This window comes from Cygnus atratus, chromosome 5, assembly GCF_013377495.2.
Source record: "Cygnus atratus isolate AKBS03 ecotype Queensland, Australia chromosome 5, CAtr_DNAZoo_HiC_assembly, whole genome shotgun sequence".
Taxonomy (NCBI): Eukaryota; Metazoa; Chordata; class Aves; order Anseriformes; family Anatidae; genus Cygnus; species Cygnus atratus.
Genome location: NC_066366.1, coordinates 31,573,982 through 31,596,559, shown reverse-complemented (window position 1 = coordinate 31,596,559; position 22,578 = coordinate 31,573,982). Strand labels below are relative to the sequence as shown.

General features: G+C 41.6%; 1 protein-coding gene across 1 annotated transcript; it reads right to left on the bottom strand.

Moving 5' to 3' along the window:
• Positions 1–3,496: 3,496 nt before the first annotated feature.
• Positions 3,497–20,922, bottom strand: LOC118244496 (cytosolic phospholipase A2 epsilon-like). Its single transcript, XM_035539533.1, has 21 exons — positions 20,896–20,922; positions 20,166–20,246; positions 17,919–17,991; positions 16,251–16,387; positions 15,743–15,874; positions 13,427–13,467; positions 12,697–12,739; positions 12,213–12,284; positions 11,857–12,024; positions 11,628–11,714; positions 10,576–10,613; positions 10,162–10,297; positions 9,276–9,412; positions 8,611–8,833; positions 7,803–7,917; positions 7,284–7,421; positions 6,371–6,478; positions 5,463–5,654; positions 4,795–4,961; positions 4,232–4,418; positions 3,497–3,705 (listed from the first exon to the last, which is right to left on the bottom strand). The coding sequence occupies exons 1-21, from the start codon at positions 20,920–20,922 to the stop codon at positions 3,497–3,499; spliced, it is 2,511 nt and encodes an 836-aa protein (XP_035395426.1).
• Positions 20,923–22,578: the final 1,656 nt, after the last annotated feature.

Here is a 22,578-nt window from a genome sequence, read left to right as displayed (position 1 = left end):
AAGGTACTGGAATCTGCACTGGATAAAGGGTCAGTGAAGAGTTGGAGGGAGTGCAAAAATAGATCTATGGTTGGATATAACAAATAAAGACTTTTTATAGTGAGAACTTAAAAGGCTGAATCTACTTGTTTGAAAAAAAGATTGTGATGTAACCTGGGCATGTTTTATAAACTCGATCCCAATGAAAAAACAGTGGTTATGCAATGGCTTTTAAGCGACTAGAAAAAGCTTTAACAAGAACTAATGCCTAGGCTCTGGCTAAACTAAATGAGGCCAAACCCACAGTGTATACTGTTTTCAGAAGATGATCACCCATTAAAAGATAATTCCATGAGATGTGGTGACATCACCATTCCTGATATCTTTAAAAGAAGAGAGGTTATTTTCCTTCAATAGAGACTTTGGTTGGCCACAGGTGATCAGGATTAACACTGAAGTAACTGCATGGCAGGTACCAGCTCTGACATCTGACAAGTCAGGCAAGATGATCTGATGGTACTTATGGCTCTGTCTATAAATCTATGGGAAGAAATAAGATGAATATTCTTGTACAAATACAAAACTGCATTCATTGTTTCACTTCATTCTTCCACAGCCTAGCAGAAGCTAAGTGGAGCTAAACAATTCAAGAGCTTTGTAAAGTGTTATAAAATGAATTGTTTAAATCAGTACAAGCTGGTAGACCCATTCAGCAAACAACACTGGCAAAATCATGCCCTAGAAAACTCAAAGGTTTGCTAAAGACTTAATAATACGGACTTACAAACAAGGATTGCAAAAACAAGAGGATCCAAACAACCTGACTATCCCTCTAGGCTTAGCTTGAACCTCTAGAGCTTCAGTCTTTCCTCACCTCTCCTAAGGCCTTCCAGTCTTATCTACTGCAGCCAACTGCTGCTCCCTGCTGAGCCTCCAGTTTTGGTCTCACATGTGAAAGATGTAAAAAGCCTCCCCCGGCCTTGTTGACTCTTCAGGTGGGCTCAACTGAGCCTTGTGTAAAAAGCTTAAAGTCTTCTACGTGAGTTACTGTCTCAATGCACCTCTTGTGCCATACAGAGAGAAATTTCTGAGGGCTTAAGGGGAATAAAACACCCACTGAAAGTGCCTTGGGAAAAGGCAAGTTGGAGGCATCAGGAATTGGAGGTTTTGATGAGTGGCCACTGTACACACAACACTTTGGAACATCTCAGTCTTAAAAAAGGCATTTTATAAATGACCATAGTCATTTAAAAGAGGCTATCAATTTGAGGGGGCATTGTAAAAAAAGGGAAAGCACAAAACTATGTGGGAGATGCCCAGCTCCCCACTGATATGTGAGCAGACAAGTCTGAAATCACAGGTAGTTTGCTGAAAGGAAATGGCATCTGTCCTGTTTGTGGTGGTATGAACAATCTCTCAAGAGGCTCAAGCTGACTTTGTAAATAAAGTGAACTGGTTGTGAGAAAATCCACACAGCCTGACTAGAAGACGACTAACTGTCAGTTTCATTCCAGAGGAATAAAGGTGCACCAAAGAAGAGCTGAGAGCCTAAACCCATTCATAACCCACAAAAATGTCTTTTGAGGATTTACCTAGACAAACCACACTGTTGCTGCTCCAGCTTTTCAGAAGTACAGAAATGAAAGCTTGACTGTATCCAGAGAAGTCCCTTAGAAGAGCAAGGCAGCACATGATGGCTCTCTCCCACTCTCTGACACTCCTTGTCCCCTGTGTTTTAAAGCAGGGAGTTGCACAGAGCCCTTTTGTCCTTGGCTGGCATGTCATTACAGAAACAATGAGTCCTGCTCCCTCTTTCAGGTTCTGATGATTCTGTTTAAAGCTTCAGAGTGACGTAACTCAGCCAAGCATGCTGCATGTGCCTTTATCTACTTGTTTGGAAAGTAAAGATAACATCCTGCACATGAGTCTTGAAATGTTGCTGGAAGCCACCCAGGCCACATCTGCAGCACTCCCCACAACCAAAACCTTTCCATGTGCTTTTAGTAGGCTGCAAATTGTAGCTGCTGTACTGTTACACATTTAGAAACTCAACAAACTTTTGCATTAAGTGCAGTAAAAATTAGCCATAAGTGGCAAAAGAGAAAAGATGGATTATGAATGGTTAAGTTATGAGTGGGAAGCAATTAAACACATAATTGACTTGTTCACTAGTATATTTATGTATTCAAAATTGATCTGGTTGAAAAGTAACTGATAATTCATAACAGGTGGTCTGGCAGAATCAAAAGCTCTGTAAAGAAGCTGTGTTTTTACCTTCCAAACTAATCTTCTCAAAATACTACAGAATAAACAAACAAAAAAATACATTCATATGTCAACAGGCAAAAAAAAAAAAAACAAAAATATTTTGTGATTTTTTTACATGCTGTAAATGTCTCCCATTGGTCCTATTTTTATTATGGCTCTCAATATTACTACGTTTGCTGAAAGAGATCTATACAGACCTAGGAAATTTCTTTTAGAAAATGCCTTCTAGAAACTGAGAGGTTAGATGCTCCAGGAGAAACATAACTCATTCAGTCTGTGAAGTACTGTTGTGTTTTATGTTATTAATTCATCCTAAAGCATGGTTTACCTACAAAGAATTTATTCAAAGTAGGTTAATTTGCATGTTAGGACAGAAATACACTTGCAGTCTCAGATTGCTATGAGTCTGTGATCTAGGTTTGCATTTTTTTACATCTCATTAGGCTATTTCTCTCCTTTGCTGAGCTCATGACAGACCCAGCCAACAGTGAGGGCAGACAAAGCTGACAAATTCAAGGGCCTGCACATACTTGCTTTCATTTTCAGGGGGATTAAAGCCAGCAGAGTGTTATTCTGTTCAACTTGTATTTCTACTTGCTATGCTACCACCCGTCACACCAGGAGCAGGAAGGAGGGGGGTGTAGCCAAGAAGCAGGGAGAAAGTGCACAGAGAAGCTTGGTGGTCAAGCAGTAGAACCCTTCATCAATCATTGTTTTGCTTTCTTCGTTGATCTGGTACTCATGGCCCATGCCTCCTCTGCCTCTGTCCAAAGCCACCCTCAGGGGTGATGTGTGCCCTCAGGATGCTGTATGACATATGCCTCTCTTTAGACACTTGTCTACCATGTGCCACAGACCTGGCCCACAGGCTGTTTCTGGCCTCACCACCACCTCACAAACACAAAGCACAAGTTGTGTTAATAAAATATGCCTTTAATGTGGTCTGCCCTGAACATGTTAGACTTAAGCATTACAGATTATTTCTCAAGGCTACTAGCACCATGCTCATGATCATCTCTGCAAATACTTCCTCCTGATTCTCCATATTGTGCACCATGTAACAAACTGTTCTCCACACAGCTCAATTGCAATGAATTGTTGCAGTGAAATTCTTTGGGAAATAAAGTGACTGTTCAGTCTCCTCTTCATTCGAGCAGGAATCCCTTGAAGCTTGCTGGTCGATTGTAAGGGAGTCTCAGTCTTTCAGGGGGTCACAAAGGAGACCAAAAGCATCATCTCTTTTCTGCCATTATTTCCTCTTCTGTCTTTTCCTTTCCACTGCTGTGTGCAAGGCCTGCATAATGAGGTCCTCATTATTCAGGATGTTGTATTCACCCAGCTGAACCAGACAGTCATATGCCTTCTCAGTATATGTGACTGAATATGTTGAATAAGGGGAACAGCGGCCATAGAGATCAACTTTGCCATCCTCCATCTCTGACTCAGAGCGCTTCTGACCTAAGAGAAAGAGGTGACAAATCACTGCTGAGAGATGGGAATTACACTGGTCATAAGAAAGCAAGGTCACAGAGCAGGGAAAGGAGATATCACAGAGTGAGTTCATAATAGAAATTGTTCTTGTGTGAATGTTTGCTTGTTTGTTTGTTTAAACTAATAATTCTTTTTCAAACTGACAGCTCAATCCCTGGCTCAAGTGGATATCATCTGCTTCATATGATGATGGCAGAAAAATGGTAATTATTGCTCTTACATAGGTCCACACTGCAGTTCTGAGCTGTGCCTATGCTCATGTAGATATATCAATGTTACCTGCAAGCTAACCAGCTTGGGGATTGAAACAGCGCAGCCAAGGCAGTAAATCTGTCTTGGGTTAAAAAAAAAAAAAAAAAAGTAACCTTAAGCAACAGAGAGGTTTGATTTATTGAAACGATCCAACTGTGAAGTTTAGGAGTTGGAGTATTAAACTCCTTTAATAGACTGACCATAACATCAACCTATTTTTTTAACATGCTTGATTCCTTACCCGGTGCTTTGTATTTTTGGAAGGTATCGTTAATTAGTGGGAAAAATAACAGTATTGGTGCTCCTGGAGTCTCAGTGCCTTCAAAGAGGTAACATTCCTTCAGGTTTTTCTTGTCTTCTTCACTCAAGTCCACCTTGGGAAATAGGATGCCCTGTTCTGAACAGTACTTGCAGGTCTGGTCCAGAGCCTGGATCAATGAACAGAGCAATACCAAGACTTAAAGAAGAAGATAGACTCATAATTTCTTTGGTGTCCAGTACCAAAGCGGACATTTTCCAAGCTGGTTGAGAGAGAGCTCTAAAACCCCCATGGCAAAGCATTGTAAAAGCAGAGAAAAGGTATTTGTTTTCCCCGAGTTCTTAGCATAAAACAGTCATTTTGTACAAGAAAAACAAATGAGAATATGTACAAACTATAAATGGAGTATTACACTGCAGAATTAAGCTAAAAGTACTAGCAGTTAAGACTTCCAGTAGAAGCAATATAGAAAGCATTTAAGTGTTAAAAGATTCTAGATATGCAGTAGTTGAAGAAGACATAGAGACTGCTTCAATTTATCTCACCAGTATCTGTGATCCTGCGCTGTAATTTAAATGCAGGATGACGTCCACCTTTCTCTCTGGTTTTAGAAGCGGCATGACGCTTGTATTGATGAAAAATCCTGTATCTACTAGAGACAAGTATTCTTCTGATTGTGTCAGCTGGTTGGGAAATGTGTCTAACACTGTATCTAAAAAGAAATATATATATTATTCTAAGTGCAGTAGGTCAAAACTGGTTAACCTGTTTTCTGCTCTTAGACCACAACTGCAGAGCCCTAACTGGTGACTGTCTTCTGGGAAGGGGGATTTGTCATATCCCTTCTCTTCTGCTTTCCCAGCTCCAGCCACAGCTTTGGGCCTGCATTAGCAACATCAAATGGAGGTGTTTCTTTTGCCTACCACCAAGTGTGTCATGTCTTCAACCAGAGGAAGCGAGGACCACCATCAGATCCTGGCGTCCCAACCTCACGAGGTGTGTGCTGCTGGCAAATTCTTGGGGTGGAGCTCAACTGCACCAAGCTACAACCCAGTGTGCCACAACTGACTGATTTAATAGTGATTCTGCCCAAACATGGTCTCTAGCCATGAAGAATGGGTTTAATATCAAATCTGTCTTTTCATTTTTTTTTGTTTGCTAATTCTCTTCCCAGGCACAGAGCTCCTCCCCTGCTTTTCTCAGCTGTCTTCACCTTTCCATCTGCGGAAATGCTTGTTCTCCAGGTAGTCGTTATGCATCTGAAAGCCCTTCAGAAAGTTGTGCTCCTGGGCAACAGAGAAGCGGTCAGTGAGAGCGTCGCGGATAATGCTGCTGAGGGGGCCAGCGGGGGTGAACAGGCGAGTCTTCAGCTCATGGGGCTTCAGCGGTAGAAGAGGTTCTTCCTCTGCACAGTGAGAGATGGTTAAATTTTACCTGCCTAGAGCAAGGTAACCCCCCAAAATATCAAAAATAAGGAATAAAAATCAGTGTTTTCTTTATTTAAAAAGCCTGGGATGAAAAGACTTGATGAGCACAAATGACAAAGTAGAAAAAGAAAATGAAATGCTACTCCTGCCAGCAAATATCATTTCCTTACGCAGTCCAGATTTGGATAGAAAACAAGACCCAGCATCAAGCAGCAATAAAAATCTGTACCAGATATCCTCATGGAACGGACTGAAGGCAGGCTTTAGAAAAGCCTGTTTCCAAAACTTTGTACAAGAAAAGACTTTGTACAAGAAAAGACAAGAAAAACTTGTAAAACAAAAAACGGTTGTACTTGTTTGCATTACAGTAGCTCCTGCTTAAGGTAGTCAACATCCTTTTGCTTTATTAATAACCTACAGATCAATCTCATTAATCCCAAACATTTTACTCTTCTGCCAAATCAGTGTTTAGCCCTCAATGACTACATACACAGGACTGGAGATTTTTTCTTTATGCTTCACCATATGAGACTTTGAAAATGATTCCCTTGGAAAGGCAACGTGACCTTTGAAGAAACATGTCGAAAAATGCCAAATATACGGTGTACGTTTCACATAGCAGATGGGTATGACAGTTTATCTAACATTAAATCTAACAATAAATACACAGTAGGGAAGAAGTATGATAACTAACCTATATTGTCCATTTTGTCCTGGGTCCACCTGTGCCAGAAATCCTCTGATGAATGGGACAAATTCCAGATGTATAACACATTCAATGAAAATAAACTACTCCATATGCCTGTAAAATAAAAGAGTTTTCTAACTCCAGCATTCTCACATCATAGATCTCAGAACTGTTACCATGAGATAACATTCACAAGGTTTATGCTTTTCTTTAGCTTGTTTTAAATAAGTTCTGCATCATTTTAACTTGTCTGTTGTTTTTTAAGCCTTATTTTGGTACGCAAGTTTTGTCTTCTGGACATATTTTATTTTAATAGATGGTGACATTTTTATGAATTCATGTAACTTACGAAAAATGTATGTATTAGGCTAAAATAGTACAGTTTCTCCCTCACTCAAAGTCAAGTGGCCAGAGAAGACTGCATTTGAGCCACTGAATGTGTGGCCAAGGAAGGCTCTCTGGAGCGAGTGTGACCTAGCATGCTCAAACACATCATGACGCAGTGAAGAACCTGCAGGAAGACTCATGTAGACTGACAATAGGAAGCACACAAATTACTGACTACCTGTGAAACAGGCAAGAGGCAACATTCTTGGAGCTCCTCTGGAGGTCACCTTTTTGCAGTGGATTCCCGGGGACATGGATTTTATTATTGGACTGGAAGCAGTACTATATTGTTACTGAAAACTAGCTTTAAAAAAGAAAGTAACTATTTGTCTGTCATTCAAAATTTTCTATTTTACAATAAACTGAATCCACTATACTAAGCATTAACTCATAATGAGATATTTATTATCTCTACTGAAACTACATTCCTGTCATGCACCTGTTCTTTATTTTACTGCTTAGTTTACATAGCTCACAACTTAAAACAAATAAATAAATAAATAAATCAGATGTTTTCAAGGCAATAGCTTACCTTCTAAGAAGCAGATCCGGGATTCAGGGAGCTTCTTCATTAACCGACCCATGAAGAACTCACTGCCAAAATCCTCAGAGTGAACAAAAACTCCATATTTTTGCAATCCTACCTCATAAGGAGTGAACTCTACCCATTCTGTGAAAAGGAATGCAAAGGAGAAAACAATGTTTTATTGCAGCCCCTTAACTGTGGATAAACAAGTTGTCAACATGGGAATGAAAGGATGTAAAAATGAAAATCATTTCTACAGTTCATTCTAATATTTCAGACAAATAGCAAGGAGTTATAAGCATGATGACAATGAAAACCAGTGCACATGAAAAGTCTTTGGAATTTTTTTGAGTCTGTTGTGTGGAAGGTCAAACTACCCAACCACAATAACGTTATGCCAATGTATACCAGATGAGGTTCTGGTCTTTAACAGAGAAGGGTTTTTTTAGTCTACCTAAAGAGACTGTCCCTGGATTGACCAGTTTAAATATAAAGACAAATGGCTCTCAGAAATCTCGTAATTACCTTTGAAATCCAGAGTGCTATAGTTGTTCTTGACATTGACTGCAGTATAGATAGGCAAAGGGTTCTGACCACGATCAATGGCCCGTTGCTGATCAGAGAGTTTATGGTTGTCCTTCTGTGATTCCAGAAATATGGTTATATTGAGACAAAAATTAGCAGAAGGCTGTTTTCTCTGGATCTAAACTTGTAGGGCAATAAAAGTCCTGCCTCTAATATATTACACGTGCTGGAGTTAAATTCTGAGATGTTCTGTATTTTCTAAAATTCCTGAGAGAGCACTGTTACCGAAATATCTGCAGGCCCTGGGATGCCAGATTATTTGATGACCATTAGGATGAAAGTGGAAGGAAATGCTCGAGAGCAGAAAGCAATACTCAAGGTATAAAGCAACTTAATGTGTTATGCTACAAGTTTATGTAAGACTTCTCACACATATTTCAAAAGTTTGCAGGTCCATTTGTTAATACCTTTCATGGGCATTAAGATACTGTCTGTAATTTTGCTATTTCTAAACAAAATATTTACAAGAATATGCTAACAAATCTTAAGGTATTTTTTTTCAAAATGTTAATTTTGCAGTTCTCTCAGAAAAAGATATTCAAAATCTCAAAGCAAGAATTCTGTTTTCCACCATGGATGGACAACTAAAAGAGTGCCACCAAATGTTTTGAAAATATCTGGGTGCTTGCATACGCGCAATCTTGTAACAAATGACTTTTCTCAGAACAAATAAGAAAACATCATCTCTAGAAATTAATTTTCAGAAAAATGTAAGCCAATGTAAACTCTGCTTTATGACATACTGTACCCCATCATGCAACAAAGATTCCAGGACAAGCCCCCAGAGATCTATAAAAGATGTTTTGCGGCCCTCTCTTTTCCGTTGGCACAGCTGCTTTTTGTAATACTTCAAATACTCCAAGGAAAGGGAACTTATTTTGCATTTTGTCATATGTTTTCGAGCCTCGCTTATTTGCTTATCGAGATCCTTTTGTGACCAGTCAGCATCTCTGTACAAGTTTGACATGGTCCTAGGAAGAGGAAATATACATTGGAGAGGAAACAAACAAACAAACAAACAAACAAGGTTTGATTAAGCAGCTAATAGCTAAATTTCATGCTTCTATTTTAAGATCTTTTTAAGTTCTATTTTAAGCAAAGGCTTCCACTCTGCAGTTGTGTGCTCCCCAAGAAATTATTGCTATCTCTTTTAAAAGTCACAATCAGTATCTCTGTCAAAATGACTTGAGCAATTTTCCATGAGTTGTTTTTAGACAAACACTAATTTTCAAGCTGTTGTAAATTATGTGACTTTCCCCCATGAAAAGATTTTAATCTGTCATTGGAAGGAGAACTAAAAACAGGGTAACTGAGCAGGTATCATAAGTGGACCACCGCTGTCAGCCCTGGCCTACCTCAGTGCACCAGTGTCTAGAGGAAGAAGGCCATGAGGAGCTGCCCAGTCCCACCTACCAAGTTGTACCAGACAAGCCAGTTAGGTATGTGGCACAGTCCAGGACATGGAGTTTCTTGAGTCCCCGCAGACTGCCGTACAGTGCGGTCAAAGATCTCATCCCTCCTCCTGTAGTCATGATGGCAACCACTGGGGTCTGAGCAACACATGAACAGAAAGGGCTGGTGTCAGGCAGCAGGCTGCAGCCGGACCGGGAGCTGCGTGCCCTGCCCTCAGCAGAGACCTCCTGTTACGGATAGCCTGATGCCATCACAAGCACCCAGTCACAAACAGCCTTCTAACTGATTTCTACTGAAACATAAAATACGATTTATTTTATAAAGGATGACAGGAATAAAAATAATTACATTTTTTACTCGGATAATTGACACTTGTCTCTAATGCATTTAACACTTGCTCGGTACAAAACAAAAGAAAATGCATTAATTCAAAACAGAAGTCGCAAAAGAGAGAAAGCATCAGTTGCAAAATTGGGAATTAAAAAGAAATCTCACAGGCCAAAGAGAGGTTGACGGGAAATTTCAAGCATAGGTTGATGGTAAATTTTAAGCTAGAAATTGCAACTCATTGTCAAGGAAAACAACACTGGAAGAAAAAGCAATACACCTGGACTGGAACAGTGACATAGCAAAGGAGAAAATCAGAGTAAACCAAAGTAAGGTGCATTATTTGGACCCTTCATTGCCATGGCAGTGAGAAGCAATCAGGAGAGGGGAGTGCAGATTTTGCAACTTATCCAGGTTAGGTCTGATGCAGAGAAAAAAAGCTTTGACCCTTGGTGCCTCTGAGCCACCCAAGCTACTAATATAATGAATATTCAATATCAAACTAGGTGTTCCTACTGCAAGGCATTCATTAGATGTTTTGAATGTTCACCACACAGACCTCATGGTCCAGCAAATCCTGTTCCAGATGCAGGACCTTCTTCAGAGCAGCAGCAACACACTTCTGCCTTTTGCATAGAAACTCTTTCTCCTGGACGCAGAGGTCAAACCCTAAACGCATGTCAAGGTGGTCTGGGCTGGAGCAGAGATCAGGAAAAAAGCATATTGAATTTTATTACTGGCAGACAATCTCATAATCTCTAATACAAATAAATCTACTAAATTCACAAAGTACTGCATTTACAGGAAGATTCTTTCCTACACTCAAATAGGTACTTAGTACCACATGAAATAATAATTGAAAGAGGAACTGCTAAATTTCCAGGCAGTTATTTTTTTTTAAAAAAAAGAAAAGAAGAAGGGAAGACATTCCTACAGATAAATTCAGAGAAGCCTGCTGTCTGAAGTCTCTTACCAGTCTTCCATCTTCGCATGTAAATCAAATCCTTTATCCTGGAAAGCAAGAATGCAAGCAATGTAAGTGTAATAACCTGCTTTAGCACTCCTCCCTGCTGCCTCAAAAAGAGTTTTATCTTGTGCTGTCTTAGCAATGCAGATACAAATCAGGTGCTCTGAATAATTCAGCAGGGTATATGAATTGACTGCAATGTGTCAGGGATTTTGTTCAGTAGTTCCCAATATTTTGTAGTGAATGTAACATCTGAGGCCAACTGCTGTTTACAGAGGAAAGTAATGATAATTTACGCCTTACAGCCCCCTGCCAACATTACTTCTCCTGGGCTATCAAGAGGCAAACAGTGAGGTTACAGCCACACTAGTTTTACACAGCAGCACTTATTCCTCCTTTTCTGCAGCTTATACCCTACAAAAGCTGTGTTCCTTTGATTCTAAATGGATTTTCTGTAAGTATGGATCTAAAACTACTTTGCAAAGCACGGTCAGCATGAGCAAGAGACTGTCGCTACCTCTGTTAGTTCAGGTACCCCACACTTGTGAGAAGAGGAAAAGCAGATTATCCAAATTTAGCATGAAGTAAGGTCAGGATGGAGTAACAACATCCTCTGTATTCCCACATCCATTCAAAGAGAACAAGACACAGCCTGGCATTATTACCCAAAGACCCACCAGTACTCAATTGTGGCATTGTTTTCCGCATGCTTTCATCCCTGAAAATACCCTGGTAATCACCAGAGCATTTCAAAATGATCAAATGGGCCAGGAGCTCCCAGTTTCCTCAGGTAGAAACTGAGGCCTCTGCTCTGCAGACCTTGCTTGCCTGATTCCCATTACCCACACCAGTGCTAAGAGGGTGGGACTCCCAGTCCCATGCAGAGTCACCAGGCTGTCCTGCAGTGAGACCAGTCTTCCCAATGGCAGGGAGATGCACTGGCAAGGACAGGGAAGAGCTGGAAGAGACCCCTGCAGGTGGAGCTCCAAGGGACTGTTCACTGGGGATGCAGACTTCCAGGCTTGGGCTCCTCAACCCTCAAACAAGCAGGCACTCACCTCTGCTAAGATCATGCTTTTTCCACTTGGAAGGGAATGAAGTTCCATGTTTGGAAAGGCTGAGTTTGTACCACACAAACGAGAGTGCTGAAAAGATATAAATATATCCAAGTTTATAATATAAAGCAATGTTACTCTCTTTACACAGAAGCAAATGAATGTTACTATTTATGGTGCATGTTATTCTACATGCCACTGCTATGCTTTATGAAGTCCAGTAATAACATACGTAGGAGGGAGGTGGTTTCTTCCCCGGTAGCGTAACATCCAGCATTGGCTGCTTGTATTTGGCATAGTGGAATTTGGCAGGATAGGGTGAACCGAAGACTAGATCAGATCCCAGCCTAATGCCTTGGGTGCCCTCGTATGAGCCTTGCACCTTGAAGGAGAATTCTTTCTCTAGGGAAGTGACACAGAAGCAGACACAGCAGTTTTGTTATCAAAACCAGTAACACAAATCCTTACAACACCTAACACAAGGCTGTTCTCATTTTTGATTTGATTTTTTTTTCAGTCTTACAATAAGCCATTTGCCTTCATAACATTAGCATGGCATGATTTAAAAACAGTTGATGGAAAAGTAACCTCACTTGATTTCCTCGCTTTTTTCTTCTTCTTCTCAGTCACCTGAACTTCCAAGCAGCAGACTTTGCGAGACTGTAAGAAATATGAGCAACAAAATACTTCACCGACAGGGAATTTTCCAGTTTGAGATTCTGCTTCCCAGTCCAAGCTCATACTGATGATGATACAAATGCTACATAGGCAGTGCACTGTGTCCCAAATAAAACATTTTTCTAAACCACAACCTTGATTTCAAATGCTGGCTGGAATAGCAATCTCTGAGAAATCAGACACAGGGCAAGGCTGGCACTGGTGGTGTGGAGGAAGAGGGCTTGCAGAAGGGAGAAGGTAAGGATGTGTACCATGAGGCAGATGACGATGAGGGAAATCACCACCTTTCAGCACCGGCTTTGTTATGTCAAAGGGTATGTTGGCCTGATGACTGTGAGTCAAGTGAAACAAGTGTGGCAACAGGACAAGAAAGATGACGAAACATGACACTCACCACTAGTACTCCATTAGTAATGATGGTTTCAGGAGGGCCTGAACTAGGAAACAGAAAGAAAAACATATTTTTAATAACTCAGTATAATTACAGTTTAATTTATGAGCCACACCCTTCTTCTCATTTTCTTCTTGCTTATTTTTAGCTGTGTATTGGATCCGAAAGAAAAAATCCAGGAGACCTGTGGCACAAGTTTCCTCACTGTGCTGTCAATGCACAGTTATTGTACCAGCTAGTCCAGTCCTGGGGCTGAGCAAACAAAAAAGGGTACTGCAGGGCCAAACTGTGCGGTGACTTTACGCTAAGCCCGAAGATGAGCCTGCAGATAGTTTTGCTGAATCCTGTTTTTAAAGAATTGCAATTTGTCTGAGATTAAAAATCCACTGATTATTCCACGTTCTGTTATGCTTTGAATAGAGGCAAATCTCCCTACAAATCTCAAAGGAGCACATTACAGAACAGCAGTCCCAGTATTCTGCTCTTAAATAATATTCATTGAAGTAGGCAGAGAAAAGATTTTAGGGTACTCTCCCTGCCTGCCTGAAGTTCATGGAAGGTCACCTGGATGCACCAGTTCATCATCTCATACCACAGATTCCATGGGAAACCTTGTTAGTCATCAGCATCATCAAGGAATGATGCACTCCGGGCAATTATGCTAGATTATTCCATGCCTTGGAATTGCTTTTTCCTTTTGCTACAGATTATGTTGCATTTCATGTTTACTCACATGTTATCCAATGCAAATCCCACCTCTAGTTCCTCTTTTCTCTGGAAAATAAAGAAAGGAAAAAGCATTTGGCACTGGTCTACTGGCACTTCTCATAATACAAGTCTCATTCTTATAATGTAGGTAAATACATTGTTCATGACTAGCAGAGCATTTAAAAAATGGGCATATGCCACCTCTGGCCTGTCTGTCTTGAGCCTCAGGATTCTTTATAGCTGCTGTCTCTCACCAAGTCTGCCAGCAGGGAGAAAGAGGGTTTGCTGAGGTGAGCAGCCAAACCCTTCTGGTGCAAGGAGGGAAAATGGAGGCATGCAAAGCAGTTGTGGAAGAGGACAATCACTTCGGTAATACGCTGAGGGCACTGGGGCAAAGGTAAATCTAACATTAAGTTTTCTTCTGTGGGTGGGAGAGAAGGGCATAATTCCTCAGTAGAAGGCGGCGCTGAAGAGAGGAAAGCATAAGTGGGGACAGAAGGGATGACCAACAGAGAAACAAGATCATGCTGTAGGTTACTTATCTGCTCAAAGAGGGCAAGAATACTTACTACATTGAAGGCATCAAAAAGTTCTTAATACAGTGTGGTGGTTTTTCCCTGCTGGACAGCTAAACTCCACCACAACTGTTCTGTGGTTTCATAACACTATATATAGGGAAAAAATGTTATGAAGGCCTGAAGATCATGAATTCTAACTCTTGTAGCTGTGCAAGTGCAGTAATGAAAGGTTTGGATATGGCACCTGTAATCACCTAGACTATAATGAGCTAGATTACAACCAGCAGAATATTTCTATTTCCATCAAGGGCTAGTGGAAGTCCATGTACTAGTCCTCTCATATTTTGCAAAGAAAGAAATGTTCAAATAAGGCATTTAGAGATAATGAAGTGCAAAGTAGAGTTTGGATGTGTGTAGATAAGATCAACTGGATGGTGCATGACAGATGTACAAAAGACTAAGAGGGAAGTGGAAAAGGAGAGATACTGGCCAAACACACAGGGAGATGGGATGCACCTTTTCACCTGTTAACCTCTGGTTGCTCAATCCTGATCTTTGGTTACTCAAGTGTGACACTTGCTGGTGTCCCTGGACAACGAAGCCTGCCTGACAAGTGTGATGTTCATTGAAGATACTGAATTGAGCAAGGTGGGGGTAGTTCACCCTCTGGCCAAAGCAAGTTCAGAAACAGGCCCATTGCAACTGGCAGATGAACAATCAACAGCAGAGACTCACAAAACACTTAATTGGCCTTGCTGGTATCAGACAATACCACTCCCATGGTTAACATGTAGGCTGGCTGGATGTGAAGTGCTGATATCCAAGGTTGCACATATAGGTGCAACAGCTGATGCCTTGCATGTGGATCAGCTTGGTGCAGAGCACAGCACCAGTGATCCCACACAGAGAAAGCATCCATCTTCCTCATGCTTTCCACCCAGGGCATGGGGTGTTCCTCACAGCAAAAAACATCCCTTCGTGCACAAGGTGCCCCGCAGGGACCCCTACCTAAGAGAGACAGCAGGGCTTTACTTAAGTACTCATTAATAACTATTGTTATTTTGATCTCCCTGGGAAACACTGAAAGCACATGGAGATTCTCCACAGAGATGTGCAGTGAACATTCAAATTTCTCAGCACCTCAGCTTTGGTGGTGGAAGTGCTGCTTGCACTTGGATCAAGGTCCCAACACTCAGCCTTCTGATAAGATGGCCATCCCCTGCCACCATGCAGTGCATCCTGCGCTTTCAGCATGTCCTAAGTGTCTGTACAACATTGGCCCTAAGGTTTCAAACACAACTTTCAGAACCTCCCTGGACAGTCGGGAGGAACACAGGAACATTTCTTGTTGCGAAGCTGAGTGACGTGACTTGGACACCTTATTTAAACACCCACGCCACTGCCTGTAATTAGCAACAAGTCTGGTTCGACATTCGGTTCCGATCACAGAGCTATAACTTCCTAATTAGTAGGTTAAGTAACAAGTTATGACAAAAGCATCATGTGACTGTTATTGGTGTGGACACACTCCTGCAGGATCCTCAGTGGGGGTAGGCTCAACAAGGTGGTAATTTTGCAGAGACATTTACAGTTTGTTAGCTTCTTTGGTCAAATACATCCACACCAAACTTCAGTGTGCCTACAGATGCAGGAGTGAAGAGGTTTTCCCAAGTCAGAGTGGAAAAACTACTCCCTTTTATGTGACAAGGAAATCCATACGCAAGATGGAAAAAAGAAAGGCATTGCAAATAACATTTTAGAAAGAAAAGCAGGCAAAAGAAATGTTTTTGTCAACCAATTCCATATCTTATTTCAGAACTCACCTGTGAATCACACTTGAAGTGCATGAAGACTTGTTCCCCCAGGGAAAGTTTGGCTATATCAAAATACACCGTGAAGAGGTGATCGTCTTGAGTAACTACATCCTTATCATACAGCCCCAGCTCCAGCACATTCTGGGAAGGGAAGCACATTATAAACGTGACAGGAGTCATTTAAAGCAGTGGATCCTTTTTTTATTTGGTTTCTGTGTTGAGTGAGAGGAAGTAAAGAAAGAGAAGGAAAGGAAGGAGGAAATGAACTCCATGAAAGTCTGCCTACAAGGAAGCATGAGGAGAAATTAGACATCTCAAAGGTTATATTCTACCCATGGCTAAATGATACACTTGTCTTTCATGGCATGGAAAACATCATAAGGGTAAGTGTTATTCTCACATTTTTCTGCATATTTCTTTGCCTCACAGGAAAATTATGTATGTCTGCTTTGCAAAAGGACGAAACCTGGCAGTTGCTCCCTAGATCACAGTTAACAGTGAAGTCCCAGCTCAGTACCTTGACCTGACCCTGGATTCTGAAGTAGAAGGTTTCATTCCAAACTGGATCTTTGCAATTCTGGATGGCTTTAGTCTGAAATTTCTCAGTTGAAGCAGTTGGCAGCCACAGGCTCACATAGCAATCAGTTTGGCTTACTGTATGTTAAAAAACACAAACACATCTAAAGTCAGAATTTGCTCTAGAAGAATAAATGACTTGAACATGAAGTTTTGCTTTCAAAGAGAGACACTGTGATACATGATGTCATATTTGTCCAACATAAATGTTATGATTTAGGTAATAAGGATGGAGAAAAAAGACATGGAAAGGGACATGATTATTCTCATTAATAAATGCAATTAAAATATAAAAAATGCATTAAACCAAAGGTTTTTCTCCTTCTATGTCATCAGTCAGAGTAGCCCACTATAAAAAAAAAAAAAAAAGAGTCTGTGGCACCCCATACCATCACATGGACTGCCAGTTTGCTTATTGTATATCTTTCAAATCTGGGAGCCAGTTTCAGCTCTTGCAAAAGGGACAGCTCTGGTGGAACCAGTGAGCTGGACTGTGGAGGGGGCATCCAGAGAACAAATAAACACTGAGGTTTCTCTTGAATTTTAGCACTGCAAAAATGCAGAAGAGCAGATTTCAGATACAAGTACTTGCCTTGAAAGAAGCTAAATTGCATTGTCAGTTTATTAACATATAGAAGTTGCTACTCAGCAACACCACGGTGACTTTGTCAGAAGGTTTGGAAGGAAATTAGATGTGATATTAGCAATGTAGGGTACTTGCGTCAAGTGCCAGATTTGTTGTAATTAGTAACAAATTGAAAGGTCAAAGCTGTAATAATATATCACGATGACAGATGGGAATTGTGTAGCAAGCGAGAAATACATCCCAATACATTAACCAACATGGCTGAGGGACACTTGGACAAATGAATAGGAAGGAGGATAAAATAAACTATGAAGAGTTTATAGCAGAGGGTACTTTTCCAAGCTTTTCCTCCAAGTAGCAATTTAGGTCAGCCATATCGCCCTGTGCCTGGAAGGGTTAAGGAAACAAAGTGATTGCTTCTATTTCAGTCAGATAGAACTTAAAAAAAAATGCTTCTTGATTTTTGCTTAAGGAAACCTATAACCTTCTATTACATTTCAGCTGCAGGCCATCAGAAGTGAGCCTACAAATAGTAACAACACCTAACAGTGTTTAATCTGCAAAAGCTGGTACTCAGGGAATCAGGGTGCGGTACTTTGGATTAGCTGCCCTTTAGAAGCTTTAAGTACGGGCTAACTTTGAGATAATACTACTCCACTTTCAGTGTTCCGTTATTCCAACCAGTTTGTGTATTCTGTTTGATGAATATACTCCAGAGGAAAACGTATGAGATCATGCTGCATTTCTTGCTTCTAACAGACTAGAGTAGCTGTTTCCCTGTTCTCTTTAGGGATGCAGAGAAATATGTGCACTAGGTACAGCTGTGACCTTACACAATCACCTCTGCACAGAATGGGGCTAATGCAAAGAAAAGCAACACACTGTGTTCATTGCTGGGACAAGCATGCCAGTGGGGGACATTTCCTATCCAAGAAAAAATTTAGAAAGCCCTTTTTCTTGGAGCAGGACTAGCTCGTGCTCCATGAAGGTTAGGGGGACCATAAGAGTACTACAAATACTTACAGACATCTGCCTGGTGGATATTTCTTGCTCTTATGACTCTTATAGTCAGTAAGTAACATGGAGATGATTCTGTCTGCAAGAAAAATATAAAACCACACACAAAAGACTAGAATGAATCCTAAAGGTAAGTAGCATATTTAGGAGTTAGAAATGATTAAAAGAGACAAACACCCAAATCATCAACAGTTTACTTGAATTTTCTGGGTAATTTAGAAATAGTCAGCACAATGGTTTTTCTACTATTATCTGAATCATATACTAGGCTGAAAGGTTTCTCTTCTGTTATAGCATAGAATGCAGATTTAAATAATTATAGTGAATTCCTTTGCTTTCTAACTAAAGTCCATCTACACAAAGTGGTATGATTTAGATTCAGTTTGGGAGATATTTTGAATTTCAAAGGTCGAAAATGAAAGGCTGCTTTGGGCTTTTTGCAAGTGATAAAATTATCATTGTGGGAATCAGCTCCCATCCAGCTATTACACAAATTTGGAGTCCTGGGCTACAGAATATGATTTTCTCATATTCCTGCTCTACATACAGTACTCCCAGTACTGTATCAGTATTCATAGGCTTGATGGAATATATGCCCATGTGGTGTCTCTCATAATGTTTAGCCCCAGCTACAGCTGGGGCTAACAAATATATGTTGTCCATACTGGGAGCAGTTAACAAGTAGGTTAGTGAAGAACAAGGTAAAAGTAACCTTCATGTAACCAAAGCACTCAGTCCTAGGAAAAGCCACAAAAGCATTGGTGCTGTTCAGCTGCATTGCCACTGGCTGTGTGCGCAAATCAAGGATGTCAAACCCCAGCTGAGGATCCAAAGAACAGCTCTGGATACAACCATCCACTTGCATTCATGTCTAAAACCTAATTCTAAAGGTACAGAAATGAGGGAGCTACAGGTGGAATAGGTTCATAACATAGCCAAAAAGTATAGTAATTACCAAAAGGTGAGGGCACTGTGCAAGCCCTTGATGCTCAGTGAGGACAGAGCAAAGGTGAAGGAAACTGAAAGCAGATATTTAAGAATACGGCCTGTACTATCTGTATTTTTCTGCTTAGTCAATTTTTACTTTCCTTTACTCTCTTTGCAGCTTTATAAGAATTGCTGACCCTGTTTTTGCTGTATAAAGCTACTTTACAAAGCTGCCTGTAAGCTGTTGAAAAGCAGGCAAGTGTGGGTTGCCACTGCAAAGCGGGGAGCACAGAGCCCCTCAGGGGAGCTGGGCTGCCAGGGATGCCAGGCAAGGGGCCACAGTCTGGAATGATGAAGAGGAGTGAGGAAGGGCAGGTGTTGTCAGTGGCTGGCTTTGGAGAAGACATTCTCCTGGAAGGACTCAACTCTGTTTCAGGAACTGGGTTCCCTGGAGTAACCCTCGTGGCCTGTGCTGATACAAAAGCAGCAGAGAGGGAGAACAGATTGAGGCAGGTGCTCAGGCATGTGGACATACCCTGCCATAACCAGCAAACCTTGGCTTAGACACAACAGAGATATAGATCACGAATGGATGAAACTCCATCGGCAGCAGAAAGGATTGGTTGTTCCTTAAACTGTAAGCCCAACACTCGCTGCTCTGCATCTTAACTCAGCTCTGTTCCGAATTATTATTCTAATAACTATTATTCCTTAGACACTGTTCCTAATTATTATTAAATGGCAGCAAACTAGAGAGAAAAACCTAAAAATCTATTTAAGCACATCTGGTCCTATGGTTTCTAAGAGGAAAGATTTCACACAACATGCCTGAAGTCTCCTGGAAAACTTCTTAGCTGGGATTCCTTTTTTTTTTTTTGGAGAGGCCAGAAGTAAGATTAATCCAGGAAATCAGGTGTTGAAAAGCCTCTTCAGGATTGTGACATGCTCTTTGTGGGAGCAAGTGGTTTGATTTTACAGTTATTGCTACCTACTCTGGCAGTAAATTTGTCCTTATGCTTTGGCAAGACATATGGAGCAGAAAGCCTAATCAAACCCATCCTTGTAAAATTATTAATCTTATTCAAACAGGATTAATTTTCCCTTTGCCAAGGATAGAAAACAACAGCAGGACTTGAACGTGAAGCAAGACTGCGTAAGCAAAGTGATCAAATGATAAGCTGGATGGTGTTTTGTGGAGGCAGCTGGATGGGTTATGAGACCTAATTACTGTTCAGCAGACACTGAAACCTCTCTCTTCTCACCCAGGCTCCACCCAGCAGAAAAGTCTCTTCTACGGTTTTCTTTTAAAATTCTCCTTTATGGTACCTTTGTAGCCAAAGTCCACTGCTCCCCATCAGGATTCAGCCGCATAATTCCTTCTAGTGCACCAGTTTGGGTGATCAGCTCCTGCAACAGGAAGGGCCAACGTTACCCCTGGAAAAAACATCCTGTCTCTTATCAGCAATCCTCATTAGGAATTCACAACTGCAGAGCAATGGAGGGGAGCCCACGGCCGGTGCTGCCCACGGGGCCTCAGCAGGTAAAGATCCTTCCAGCTGTGCCCAGTGCCACTGCCTGCGCTGTGCTTGCCCCACCAAGGCTGGGTAGGGGCGTAGCAGCCAAGCAAGGTCCACCCTTTGCATGACACACTAGCAGGGACAACTGCTCCTAGCTCTGACTGTTAAAGGAACAGCAAACCTGCCTCTAGAAACACACCCTGTAATTAATTCTTCACCTTAAAGCGCATCTCTATGCTACTCAATACTTTTTTCGAAGGTTGCATACGGCACGTTTCTGAAATGAAGAAAACCCCAACATATACAAAATACTCCTTTAGTAATCAAACTCTTACTCCCCAAGCAGTTTTCCCTTTCTTTCCATGGCTTGCTCTCATTTTTAATTTCCATAATGAGTTCTTGAAACACTGACTTTCTTATTCCTGTGCAGAATCACTTACAGTCATTAATAGGTCAAGAAAGCAGTCCCGTCCGTGCACGATGTGCAGCATAACCTGTTGAGGTCCCAGACGCCTCGTTTTGCTCTGCACCCTTCTTACCTGAGACAAAACACCACCTGGCTCCATTGTGGCTACTGTTACATACATGTCCAGCGTTATCTCTGGCAATGCAGCTTCACATCTCCCAGCTTCCAGAGCCACCAATAGTTTAAATGTCTCAAATGCAGGTGAGCAACTATTTTATAAACTGACTCAGAGCCCCACCTCTGCCTGATTTCTTAAACCCAGCTATTCCCCTCCCATTTTCTTATGCTAGGAAACTGAATCTTGTGGTAGAATAAATAGAAAAAATGCTTCTCTCTGTACAATGGCTGGAAGAATGCTGTTTGGGTGACTTTGCCCAACACTGGCCAATGGGCCAACAATGCCTTTTTACCTGAGCAGTGAACTTTCCACTTAGCAAGGCCCCAGTAAGATGCAGAAACTGTATATAACCTAAATGCAGTTAATCTGTGATAGTAAGTAGACAGGATACAACAGCTAATAGAAAAAAAAAAAAAAAAGAGAGGGACAATACTATTGCTCTCACACCAAACAGTTTGCAAAAGCCAGCTGAAGGGTTTCTGTACCACCTCTGTCTGCACTCCCATGCTTAGGTGTGCAGAGCAGGCACACTCACACGGTGTTTTGTCTCTACTCTGCCAAGGTCCAGCAGGGCTGGGTCTCTCCCCAAGCAGTTGTATCCTTTTCCCCTCCTTTTCTATGGCTTGTTATTATTACTTCTGTTTAGACGAAGAGTCCTGAAGCCATGATTTTCCTTAGCCTAGCTCCACCCCGTAAATACTTCTATGCTGCTTTCCAGCTCAGACTGACTCTGGCTGTAACCTGGCTCCTGTGACTGACCCAATAAACCCTGTCAGCCAGAGGCACAACTCAGCACTGTCCACCCACTGCCTTCTGCAACACCAGTGGCAGGGCTCCTGGGCTCCCTCAAACCCACCACTGCAGTGGGACACCTGTGTTGGCCTCTGCTAGCACCCAGCTAACCCCTAAGTTATGAGCAGGGCTCCCAGCTCACTGGAAAGGGATTAAAAGGAGCATCAAAGGCTGTTGTATCTTCAGCACGTTACAGCAGAGAAAAGTCACTGGGGTAAGGGAATCCTTTGGCATCCCTGTTCTCCTGGTGTATTACCTATGAGCAAAAAGTTAGATATTTCCTGAGCATTCCTGGGCTTACTTGTTAAATATTGTTACTAGCCAACACAATTCCTCTGCACATTCCCACGCTGTCCATTCCCATGCAAATATCACCAGTCATCACAGTCACCTCGGTAGAATAAATTTTTGCTATATGCTATGTTGTTTCACAACACGGTGAAGGATTGTGTCTACCTACCTGGCGTGTTTCCTCTCTATGCCAGTTGCAATTAGGTAGCTTGATGAAATGCATTTTTCATTAGATCATAGAAAACCCTTGGCAACCTCAGCATCTTTCAGCCACAGTTAAAGTTAATACCCTATTATGACACCTCCCTGGAGAGCTAAGCTATAAACCAGGACTGGGGCTCTGAATATGTCACTTCCACAGTGCCAATGGCCAAAAAACTGTCAGAGGCCCTGACAGCAGGGCTCTGCCATCCCACTTTCCCCCAGAAAATGAGGCACACCAAATAGAAGAAGCCTGGTGGAGCACCACGTAGTCCTAAAACCACTGGAGTGTCCAGCAGAAAGCACGTCAGCTGAGGTGACACAAGACTGGGGCTGCCTGGTAGGACATTTGGG

What these genes read in the sequence shown, in the direction of transcription:
- LOC118244496 (XM_035539533.1), bottom strand. Translation starts at nt 20,922, where the DNA reads ATGGAGCCAGGTGGTGTTTTGTCTCAG. An exon ending in GGATTTGCATTGGATAACAT is followed by an intron (nt 12,740 to 13,426) that starts GTGAGTAAACAT and finishes TCTGTTTCCTAG; the next exon opens with TTCAGGCCCTCCTGAAACCA. An exon ending in TAGCACTCTGGATTTCAAAG is followed by an intron (nt 7,422 to 7,802) that starts GTAATTACGAGA and finishes TCCTTTTCACAG; the next exon opens with AATGGGTAGAGTTCACTCCT.